Consider the following 12,671-nt stretch of genomic DNA (forward strand, 5'->3'; position numbering starts at 1 on the left):
GCCCCCGGGCCAAGAAGCCACTGATTTAGAGGGGTAATCACTCTTGCTTTAAACCTGCTTGGATCTGGATTGCAGTCTAGGGTGGAGGTCCTGGGGTCTGTGTCCACCTTGCCAGAGCATGTGGAGACCTGAGAGAGGGTACCCATCTAATACCTCTGGCAGCTGAGAAAACCCCAGCATTTGGGATGAAAGCTCCCCTGTCTGGTGGCAGAATCCTAGTGTGGCAAAAAGCCCAGGGGTCAAATGACTGAGGGGCGACATAACCAGGCAAAGGAAACAAAGCAGACAGAAGATTCCAACATTACACTCCTATTTTGGGGACAAAAAGGAGCGAAGCATGGAACAGGAAGAAGACAGTGAAGTCAGAACTCCTGCACCAAAAGCTTCAAAGGAAAATATGAGCTGGTTACGGGCCATAGAGGACCTTAAGAAAGAGATAAGAGAAGTGGAGGAAAAATTGGGAAGATAAATGAGAATAATGTAAGAAAATTATGAAATGAGAGTCAACAGCCTGACTGAGGAAAATAACACTTTAAAAAACAGACTGACTCAGATGGCAAAAGAGGCTCAAAAAGGCAATGAGGAGAAGAAAGCCTTAAAAAGTCTAATTTGCCAGATGGAAAAAGAATCTCAAAAGCTCAATGAGGAGAATCATGGCTTCAGAATTAGACTGGAGCAAATGGAAGCTAATGACTTTATGAGAAAGCAATATGCTGTTAAACAGATCCAAACAAATGAAAGAATAGAAGGCAATGTGAAATATCTCATGGGAAAAACCACTGACCTGGAAAATAGATCCAGGAGAGATCATTTAAAAATTATTGGACTACCTGAAAGCCATGATCAAAGTAAGAACCTAGAAATCATGCTCCAGGAAGTTCTCAAAGAAAACTGCTCTGATGTTTTAGAATCAGAGGGCAAAATAGAGGTTGAAAGAATCCACTGATCACCTCCTGAAAAAGATCCCAAAAAGAAAACTCCTAGGAATATTATAGTCAGGTTCAAGAATTCCCAGATGAAGGAGAGAATATTCCGAGCAGCCAGGAAGAAACAATTTGAATATTGTGGAAACACAATCAGAATAACCCAGGATCTGGCAGCTTCTACACTGAGGGATCGAAGGGCTTGGAATATGATATTGCAGAGGGCAAAGGAGCTGGGATTAAAACCAAGAGTCATCTACCCAGCAAAACTGAGTATCATGTTTCAGGGAAAAACATGGTCATTCAGTGGAATAGAGGACTTTCAAGCATTCTTGCTGAAAAAAACAGTTGAACAGAAAATTTGACATTCAGATACAAGAAGCAAGAGAAGCATGAGAAGGTAAACAGGGAAAAGAAATCATAAGGAACTTATCAAAGTTGAACTATTAAAATTCCTACATGGAAAAACAATAATTGTAACTTATGAAACTTTTCTCAGTAGTTGAAGGGAATATATATGTCTATATATGAGGGTATATGGGCATATGAATACATATGTGAATGAGTGTATATATGTTTACAGGTATACATAGATAGAGGGCACAGGACAAATTTAACAGGTGAAATTAAGAGGTCAGAGAGGAATATAATGAGAGGAGATGGGGAGAGAAAAATGGGGTAAACTATCTCATACAGAAGAGGCAAGGGGAAATGGTTACAATGGAGGGGAAGAATAGGAAGGCAAAAGGGAATGGGTCAAACTTATTATCATTGAATTTGGCTTGAGGAGGGAATGAAATACACACTAAATAGTGTATCTCACCCTCCAGGAGAGTAGGGGGGGAAGGGAATGAGAAGGAGGATGATGGAAGGGAGGGCAGGCTGGGGGGGAGGGAAGTTGGAAGCACCCACTTTTGAAAAGGGAGGGGATCAAAGTAGAGAATAGAACAAGTGGGAGGTGGGATAGGAGGGAGGGAAATATATTCAGTCTTTTATAATATATCTACTATGTTATTGTTTTGCATTAGCCACAAATGTACAACCTATACTGATGAACTGCTTATCTTCCCAGTAAGGGTGGGTGACAAGGGAGGAAGGGAATCAATCTGGAAGTCAAAGTTTTAAAATCAAATATTTAAATATATATATATATATATATATATATATATACATATATATATGTACATACTATTATCAATACTATTTTACATGTAATTGGGAAATAAGATATACAGGCACTGGGGCATAGAGATCCACTGGAAAAGTCGAAAGGGGTATGGGAGAAAATATGGGAGAGAGCAGACTGGAGGAGGGGATGTCCTGTGGGACTGCTCTTTTGGGGGGGTGGATAGGGGAAAAACGGGGAGAAAATTTGTAACTCAAAATCTGGCAGAAATGAATAATGTAAATGAGAAGTTAATAAAGCATTTGAAAAAAAAACTATTCTAACATGCATAGACTAAAAAAAAATCAGTGCAAGAAACATTTCAAAATGGTTATATAAGAGGAAGGATGGTGGAGTGGATAGAATGCTGACACTCAATTCATGAAAGCACAAGGACAACTTGTTAGTGGTACATATGGATTGTGTCACCTTGGAAAAGTCACTCCAGCTCTCAGTATCTCAGGCAACTCTCAAAAAATATAATTACAGCGAGGAGCAGATCTGCATTGCTAAAGCTCCATACAAAGATTAAAGTCCCAGTTCTGGTCAAAATAAAGCTACCTGTGATGGAAGAGCCATAAAAAAAAAAATCTCAAGAAGTTGTTGATGGTGGAAAAAAATTGAAGAAAACGTCATCTACTTTTGAAATGCCCAGAACAGAGGTTTCTAGATAGGTCACTTCAGCTCTCTACAACTCAGTTTCCTCATTTGTCAAATTGAAGGATCATAGAGGTAGAGCTAGGAGGGACCACAGAGGCTATGAAGTCTAACTCCTCATTATACAAGTGAGAAAAATGATGCCAAAGAAGGTCAATTGGCTTCAAGTCATGAAGAGTGAGACATAACTAAAAGTAATTGAACATGAACAAAGTCACACAGATAGAAACACATCAGGAGTAAGATTAAAGTAAAGAACTTAGATTCTAGAGTCAGTGGCTTTTTTCCCCTGGATCATCCTGGACAAGGTGAATACTGTGGTCCATTCTGACTACTTCATGCTATAATTGTACTCATGACCAACCCATGCATATGGATTCAAGGAAAACAAATTTTAATAGTATAGTCATATTGTAAGTGAGTAATATTTTCTACCTCAGCTCCAAAAATAGGTTCAACTATGGCTGTTTTTCTCTGGAGGAAAAAGGTGTATTATATTTCAAATAAAGATAAACACAAGATAAACATTACCACAGAAGTCAAATAGGATATTAATTCAACTTACCTCCAGAGATTCCGATGTTGTTCCTCCAACTGTGTCAGCAAATGTTCAATATATTTATTTGAATCCATGTATTCCTATGGGGAGATACAAAAGTAGTCATAAGAATTATACTAATAATGTAATCATATAAAATAAGGAGTTTGGTAGATGATTGCTAATTTGCCTTCAAGAATTTTCCATGTTAGGGGCAGCCAGGTGGCTCAGTGAGTAAGAGTACCGGCTCTAGTGTTGGGAAGACCTGGAGATTGAATCCCAGGTTCAGATACTCAGCACCACACCCAGAAATAACTGGCCATGCAACCTTGAGCAAGTTACTTAATCCCTATTGCTTAAAAAAAAAGAAATATCCATGTTAGTATGGAAGAAATATTAATATAAAATAGATCATAAGTGCATAAGAAAGTGTAAGTAGTTATTTGGTAAGAAGAAATGTGTTTTTTTCACATTATCATATATTCTATTATTGAAAATCTCAAGTCAGATAAGAGGAGAGGATAGAACTGTTGCAGATGAGTGAAGAAAAATTTGAGAACAGGCACAACTTGTAAATTTTTCAATGATAATATATAACACTTTCTTTTAGGATTGCCTCCAAATCAGACCTGCCCTGAGGGGCTACATAGGGAGTTAATTTCCTCAAATTATAACCAGGTAAAGTGACCAGAAGAAAGTGCTATTTCCATATTTCTTTATCTAATGACAAATTCATCTTTTTGTTTCTCATATAACATGCCAAAGGGGGGGGTATCTTTTTTTGTTCTAATGAGTTTTCCTACACAGTTGTGTAATTTGAATTTTCACAAACTGAATTCTATTTTAAAGGATTTCAGTGATGGATACTTTTCCAATGTAAATAACTTTTATAATTCCTAAAATAACATATATTAATGGTTTTGTACTTTCAAGATTTCTACAAGCATGATTATGAGAAAAGATAAATTTATTCAAAGTCAAGTAAACATAAACAAGAACAGTCTCTTATCTCTCCCTCTCTCTTCTCTTCTCCTTCCTCTTTCTCACCCTCTATATACATGTATGCACACACATATATATTTACATACACCTATATATTTACATACACCTATATATGCTACAATGATGTCAACAGAAAGAGCAATGACAAATCATTTAAAACTAAATGCTGTGAAATTATAATGAGTAAGCTTTATCCCAAAGAATAGATATGATAAAGCACCTTCCTACATTTTTTTTTTCAGATGAGGGGGGTTGTCTATGAATTTGGAACACCAGAAATAATGTTAGATATTTTGGACATACTGGTTAACTTTGCTTAACTGTTTTTACCTCTCTTTTTCATTCTTTGTTTTAACGGATACCTTTTTGCAAGGTTTAGGGGAAGGATATATTGGAAAATGAAGGTGACAAAAAAGATATCAATGCAATTTAAAAAAAAACAAGAATTTCCTTTTGACTTTTAAGATCTAGTCAGTCAGCCACTTCATTTTTTCAATTCAACTGTTTTAGCTAGAAAAGAATACAATGATGTCAATGTGCCCATGAAAGCTACTGTGACATTTCATGGGAATTTGAAAAATAAAATTAAAAGATAGCCTTAGTTGCCATTGATTTTTTTCCCTTTCTGAAATATTGATTTCTTATGCTTGAATACTGTAGGTTATCTATTTCTTCCACATTAATGTGTATACTAATAGAAAAAATAATCAGTAGAAAGCCTGGCATCATGGAAGAAAACACTGCCCTAGAGATCTACACCTTCTGACAGTGACTAGCCATTTAACCTTGTGCAAATTGCACAAGCTCTTTCAGACAGTTTTCTCATCTGCCAAATAAGGATGAAGTCAGTGATTTCCAATATGTTTTCAAATCTAATATTCTATAAATCATTCATTCAACAAAAATTTCTTTTGAGAATTTACTATATATATAAGGTGCTCAGCTAAGTGTTAATATAAACCTATGATCTACTTCCACAGAAATAAAGGGCAAGGTCTCGAAGCTGTCACTCTGACCTTGAAGAGGGGTATCTCAGGATCTCAGAAAAAGACTCATAGAGTAGAAGAGGGTCATAGTACAATCTTTCTAATCCTGAAGAAGGGTTTTCAAAGACAGCCTGGGGAACAGAAGGAGGTCATGAAGCTGGCACTCCAGCAGGAGAACATCAGATAAGACAAGCTAGCAGCACACAAGGCCACAAAATTCCTGCCAGAAGTGTGCAAAGTCCTAATCTGGAATAAATTAAAAAAGGTTGGGGAGGGGAGCTGATGTACCTAAGGCATAAATCCAGAAAAGGAGAATATCACCAAAAATTCCTTCAAGAAAAGCCTCAAAGAAAAACACATTTTGTCTGCAAGATCAATTAGAATTCTGAGAAGAAATGAAGTGAGAGGTTTTGTTTTTTAAGGGTTAAAATTATATAAATAAAATCAGAGAATTAGAGGGAGTTAGTAAAGAAGTTAAAGCAATAGAGGAGAGATTTGGAAAGAGAATTAATGACTGAACACAAGATTGTAAAGCCTTTCCCAAGTAAGAGACTCCCTGAAAATTAGGATAGAGTAAACAGAAGTTAATGATTCCATGTGATCACAAAAATTTAAAAATAAAGTCGGAATATTGAAAAAATACAACATCTCATATATATTTATATGTGTGTATGTATAACACAACTGACCTGGAAATTAGATCAAGTAGAGATAATTTAAGTATCACTAGACTATCTGAGAGTCATAACAAACAAACAAAAAAAGCCTAGATATCTCATATTACAAGAAATCATGAAAGAAAACAGCCCAGACACAACGTAAGGGCAAAGAAAAGACAGAACATTCATCAGCCACATCTTGAAAGTATTCCCCAAAAGAAAACTCCCAGGAGCATCAAAGTCAATAAGGAGCAGAGAGATCCTTCGTTAGCATGAAACTCATTATCAGGAACCAGCATAGCTAGATTCTGGCAGGTCACTTTATTTCTTAGCTACTCGTTTTCTTTATTTTTGAAATGAACTTGACTAAATTATATCTTGAGTACTTTCTAGTTTAAGCTTCCCTGATGATTCAAAACATATTCCAATCCCAACTTCGCAGGTCTTTGCAGAATTCTAAACCATGGGTATGGTCTATAAAAGATTCAATAAGAGTAAAAAAAAAAGCCCAAGGGAATGAAAGAGACCACAGAGATCATTCAGTTCAATTGTTTACTTTTTTAGACGAATAAATGGAATCAAAACGAAGTGACTTGCTTAAGGTCATATAGCTAATTAATGGTCAGACATTTAAACTTCCTGACTCTCAGACTAATGTTTTGTAGAAGGATGCATTTTATAAAGTTTTCATTCAACTAGTGTTTAAGAAAAAATTATTATAACTGAATTACTACAGCTCCAATCTTGTTATAACCAGCTCCTAGGGAATTTATTTTGCTTTATTAGAATTTTATTATATAAATATTATGTGATTAAGCAAGCTGTCAGATAAAGAAAAGGAAGGCCCCCCCCCTTTTTAGGTTAGTGTTTTTGTTGTAAAGACATTTGTAAAAAGGGAATTGAGCTGCAATGATATATAAGAATGATATGGAATCTAGTATACATTGTTGAATCATTTATACTACTTCTGGCCACACATAACTGCAAATACCTTAACACTGCAATTTTTGCTTAACCTGCTTGGAAGCATTTGTCTTCATAGCTAGTTTGAGTCAAGCATTGCCAAGCAAACTAGAAGATAAAACTCATTTTTTTTCTCTCTCCCAGTAAGGGTAAATCACCAAAGAAAATAAACATTGTCTCTTCCTTGGATTTACAAGGATCTTCAAAAATTATAGGATTTTTAACATTAAAGTTTCTGCATATTAAAAGAAGCCTTTAATGCATAAGTGAAGGATAATGATTTTCAACCTGCTGAGAATATGTGTAAGCTTATATGTAATTATCTTATGTTATGACTCCATATTTAAACTAAAACTCTATGCCCAGAAAACCAATACTGTAATTAAAATTTTCATACACACATTATCCTGATAAGTGTCTGTAGCAAACACTGATGATATTTTAGGAAATAAGGTAGAAAACTTGGTTTAAGATTAACATTTGAGGTTTTCTATTTCTAAGACATGTATTTTTGACAAGTATGTTTATTATATTTACTTAGGTCAACGATTGAATGGGTATTTACTTTGCTAATGTAAATAACAATACCTTTAGAGCTTATAAATTATTTTGGCTGGGAAACAATACTCAAGTAGCCAAGCTTCTATTTGTTGGGTTTCCCCTTTGCTGTTTTATTTACAGTGTATGCCATAGTGCCTTACATATAGATACATGGAATCCCAAGGTCATAGACCTCATAAGTGTCTAGTTCAACTCCTTTTTCTGACAGGGAAGAACCTGAGGCACAGAAGGTTAAACAGCCTGCCTAAAGTCATACAGGCAGTGAGCGGAAGAGTCAATGATTCAAACTCTGGGTCAATGACTTTAAATCTAGAATTCTACAGGTCACTGTTGTTGATGTTCAATTGTTCACTCGTGTCTGTCTCTATGTGATCCCATGACTTTGTCAAAGATATTAGAGTGGTTTGCCATTTCCTTCTCCAGCATATCCCCATTTCATACATGAGGAAAATAGGGATTAAGTGACTTCCCCACGGTCACACAGCTAGCAAGTGCCCAAGGTCACATTTGAACTCAGATCTTACTGACTCCAGGCCAGATACTCTATTCACTGTACTACTTGCCTTTTCCCTCTGCACTCTACTGCATCCCTAACAAATACTTTTTGGATTCCATTTCCTGGTGCTCACTGGACAAATATTCCTGTCATTGAGTCAGTATCTGAGCACATTCTAGCTTGGTAAGACCTGCCAAAGCTTGTGTTCTGCTGGCATAACCTTCAAGAATTTAAGGTCACTTTTATGCCACAATGTGGCATTAGAATGGGAAAATGTGTAACAGATATGTACAACATACAAATTTTACTATCTCCTAGCAGTTGTACATTACATTGGGCAAGTAGGTAGAACTGTAAATAGAGAGTTAAAATCTAACCTCAGACACTTACTAGCTTTGCAACTCTGGGTAAGTCACAACTTCTGTTTTCATCAGTTTCCTAACTGGGGATCATGATAGTCCTTATCTTGCAGGGTAGTTGTGAGGATAAAATGAGATAATATTTGTAAAGTGCTTAGCACGGTATCTGGCACATATAAGTGTTTATAAATGCTTATTTCCTTCCTAATAATAATAACAATACATGGTCATATACAGAATGTTTTAAAGTTTTTAAGGCATTTTACATACATTTTCTCACTTGAGCTTTACAACAATTCTATCAGGCAGGTAAAACAAGTATCATTATTTCCATTCCATAGATGAGAAAACTGAAAGAGTGATTTGTCTAGCGTCTCACAGCTAGTAAATATCTAACACTGGATTTGTCCTCAGATCTTCCTGACCTAAATTCAGTACTCTTTCGTCTATGCTATGATGTGTCTTTGTCACATTTGTGGTTGGTCTTAGAATTGGTACTGGCCTTCTTCCACTAGAGTCTGACTTTTCCCATACATTGATGGTAGTGATCTCTGCTATTCTGCTGTGATGGTTAGCATGAACAGTCAAACTCATACAGAAAATGTACTTGTACAATTTGTCTTAAATAAATTTTTACTAAGGTACAACATTAAAAAGACATCTGTTCCTTTGCTAAAACTTATGCAAATTGGAATCATTTTGAAAATATATTTTAGGAAATGTGCTATTCCCTTAGCTTAATGCATACCTTTCAGGATGATTAACATAAAACACTTAAAGCAATTAAAGGTTTATAAATATTCTGAACCCTGCATGCCTATGCAGTATGAGCCTACTTAAAATGCTTTTCCTATTGTCTGAAACAAGTCAGTTGGAAGAATAATGGTAGAGCAATAAATGTCCACATGTCCATTTCATGTACTGTCTGATGTACTGTCTGACAAAAATAGAAGGTTAAAGCAAGACTGGTTTGGCAGCAGCTTGAAATATAATAAATAATTACAACACAGCTTACAGAATCCCCAAAGATAATCTCCATATTGTAATCATGGTAATTTATGGTAGAGCTTGTGAAGTTCTGTCAACAAGTCTGTCATCAGAAATCCAGGGTCCCCAATTCACCTCTGGGCCATGGAACACCACTGCTGGGGCCAGCTGTTCAACTCAACTAGAATATTATTTGATGAAGGAATTTCTACAATTAGGAAACTACAAAACACCCTAACATATGCTTTTGCTCTCAGAAATTATTTCGTCATCCTAATGAAAAGATACATTTACACTGGAAAATGTCTACTCCTCTCTTTCACCATTTCTCTCTCTCTTTATATATATATATATATATACATACACATACATATATATGTGCATATACACACATATGCATACATATATGTAATATATAATACATATATATGCATAATTACCCTTTAACAAATTTACACAAATGGGTTGGCAAATAGGGAATTGTCTGTTACACAACAGGCACACATTTAAATTTTTTAGTAATTTTTTTAAATGTTATATCATTACAAAGAAATTTCAGGCAATTGTTCTTTTGTTCAATTGTCTATTACAGAACTGGAATCTCAGCACATCAGAATCTTTCAGTAATGTTTGCCTAACTCATATGAAAAATTCCTATCTCAATATATTTAATGCAATCATGTGCAGAGATGCAAGAAACCTAAGTGTTGGTGTGAAACCTCTAGGAAAAGTCTTTCAATCTTAAAGGATACAAATATCATTTAAAATCCCAATGTTGGAGGGGTTTTGGAGAAATGGGCATATTACTTCACTGCCTGTAGGGTCAACATATATTTTATCTAGATTTTAGCAAAGCATTTGATAAAGACACAAATAGTTTTGGATGGTTGGAAAAGACCAATGTAGATTATGTGATAGTATAATTAAATATTTTCTAACCATAATTCTGAGAATCAGTGATTTTGGACTCAATTGTACTGGTCACTGGCATTTCCTCCATTCAGTGATTCCCCCAAATAAGCTACAATTCTCTCCTGTCCAATTTCTCACTCTCCTCTTATTTTTATTCTGTTCACATTATTAACACACATTAATATTCCTCCTACTAGATTACAAACTCCTTGAGATTAGGGATTATGTCATCTCTCTTCTGTACGTTCTCTTTATCTAGCACAGTGCCTTGCCCATACTTGAGACTTAATAAATGTAGGCTGAATTTCTGAAGTCAATTTGAGTCAACTCTCATCAGGGAAAATATTATTTTCTCCTCAATCTCCAACTCACCCTTCCACAAATTCACAGACCTCAAGAGAATGTTCATTGAATGCCAAGGCAGAAATTAAGCTATACTTAATTTACTGTCTTTTATTCCAACTGGAGTAAGTTCATTTCTAGTGAACACCTATTACATTCAGCTTAGCAAAAAGGGCTGCTTCTGGTCTCTCTCTCTCAAGAAACCAGCTTTAAATGATCCTTTGCTTTTGAATGAAAGAGAAAAAAAACATTTTAACTTTTCTCTTTTAAAATTTTTAATGTTTATTTTGTAGTCATTTAAGGCATAACTATATAGTTTTATAATAATAAAATAAAAATACTTTATTTTGTTTTTCTTTTTTTCCTTTTTATTATCAAGTCCTCCACATAGGTGAACTGACCCCCCCCCCCCCGAAAAAAGATTTTATTTGTTCTAAAGTTCTACAAGTCAGTAGAATAAACCTCTAAAGAATATACCAAAAAAAAGTCAGACCATTTCAAATTTTAATTTTACTTTGCTAAGCAAAAGCAAAAGTCATCTTAAATTAGCACAAAGGAATTTACAAAATTTACACAATTACAATTATATGAAAAACTTAAAGATTTAAACCTTATTCCAACTATTTCACTAACGTGATTCTCTTGAATAACATTCCAGCCACACACTCATAGGAATTCTCTTGTATTAGCAACACAAGAAAATAAAATATAAAATACAGGAATACACTTTTGTTGCATTCCTCACCCCCTACTCAGAAGTCCCCTTCTATGTCCATCACTGACTATAGAATTTCATCAAAGTATGTACAATATCTCTAATACTACTTTATCTGGCACTCCTGGCACATTCTACTATGGCCTCAATTTGCCTTTCTAAACTTATTTCTCCATTTCTCCCAAACTATAGCTCTGCTCCCTCTAAGCCTATCACCTCATTGGCCCCAGAATCTGTCATGTTTATTCATATGCCATTGCTCATGGATAATATCCTCACTTGCAGCTCCATCTTGGCTTATCCAGCTCCTAGTCCTCTTTTATGGTACATTGTCCCCATTGCCTTCGGAAAGTCTTTACCAAAAACTATAGAAAAGTAATAGAGTTCTTCTCTGAAATATGATGGCAATTTCTTTCTATCCTCTTATTTTGAAATTTTGAAAAATCCCCAATGTCCCTGTTGTCAGTACTCCCTCTACCAACACAGATCACATGTTTTCCACATTTCAAGAGCTGCTGGAGCTTAAAAAAAAATCCATATTGTATTGGTCCTCCTATTCATATTAATCCGATCTGTCTGCATGTAGCTTGCAAGTCTTGAGACAATAAAGAAACCATAATTTGGTCTATAGTCAAAACCATTCCAGCCAATTAAGATCCTCCTTTGTACTTTCCTCACAGAGCCTTGAAGATCTCAGGTCACCCTTATAGTTCAAAGAGGCATCAAAACAAGTGTTTAGGAGAGAGAAACCAAGGTAGCCTTAGAGCAAATCGGTCATTTGGGTGAGGGGAGACATTTTTCCACTGGCAAGTCACAGATGATAAAGAATTGGCTGAGGGACAAGTAACCTCATTGGTGATTTTGGTCTCACATGGTTTTTGCAATATAATTTCTATCCAAAACTTTGGATGTCCCTCCACATGTTGCCGTTCACTCATGTATCTTAGCACAATACTATTTAGATATTTTCTGTGTATTTTTTTTCTCTAGTTTAGACTTCTTGAGGATACTATTGATATTTATATTTTATCCTAATGGACAGAATGTCTTATAAACAACAGTTACTTAGTTTTTCTATCTCTAAATTGATGGGATTTGGACTTGCTGACCTCAAAGGCTTTCCTTGTCCTATCCTCAATGATTCAAGTATTTCCTTCAATTAAAACATGAGGTAAATGTGTAGAAGTCTAAGCCCAGAAAAAGTAGACATTCACAGTATAATTTGAGAGTGGTAAATGATTTTAACCAATGATGTATTCCACATCAGTTGGCACAAGTGCAGTGGATTTCCAACAAGTAAAGTTATTCCTTATGAAGATTTCTAGAGGCAATCACAATTTCATGGGTTTGAGTTATCAGGTTGTCAGAGAAAGGTAATATATTAGATACTTAACATTAGGGGGGAT

At 35.3% G+C, this 12,671-nt stretch overlaps 1 protein-coding gene across 7 annotated transcripts in view; it reads right to left on the reverse strand.

Annotated features, from left to right (window-relative positions):
• The window catches only part of NCKAP5 (NCK associated protein 5), a 1,185,533-nt gene that overhangs the window by 737,255 nt on the left and 435,607 nt on the right, over positions 1 to 12,671 (reverse strand). For all 7 annotated transcript variants that reach the window (XM_069067791.1, XM_069067792.1, XM_069067796.1 and 4 more), the window contains exon 3: positions 3,311 to 3,384. In XM_069067791.1, the coding sequence (XP_068923892.1) occupies positions 3,311 to 3,384 (74 nt within the window). The remainder of the gene's footprint in view (positions 1 to 3,310; positions 3,385 to 12,671) is intronic.

This window comes from Petaurus breviceps, unplaced genomic scaffold, assembly GCF_028583685.1.
Source record: "Petaurus breviceps papuanus isolate PSGF00001 unplaced genomic scaffold, PetGlider_PUasm1.0 90752, whole genome shotgun sequence".
In the NCBI taxonomy this organism is placed as follows: domain Eukaryota; kingdom Metazoa; phylum Chordata; class Mammalia; order Diprotodontia; family Petauridae; genus Petaurus; species Petaurus breviceps.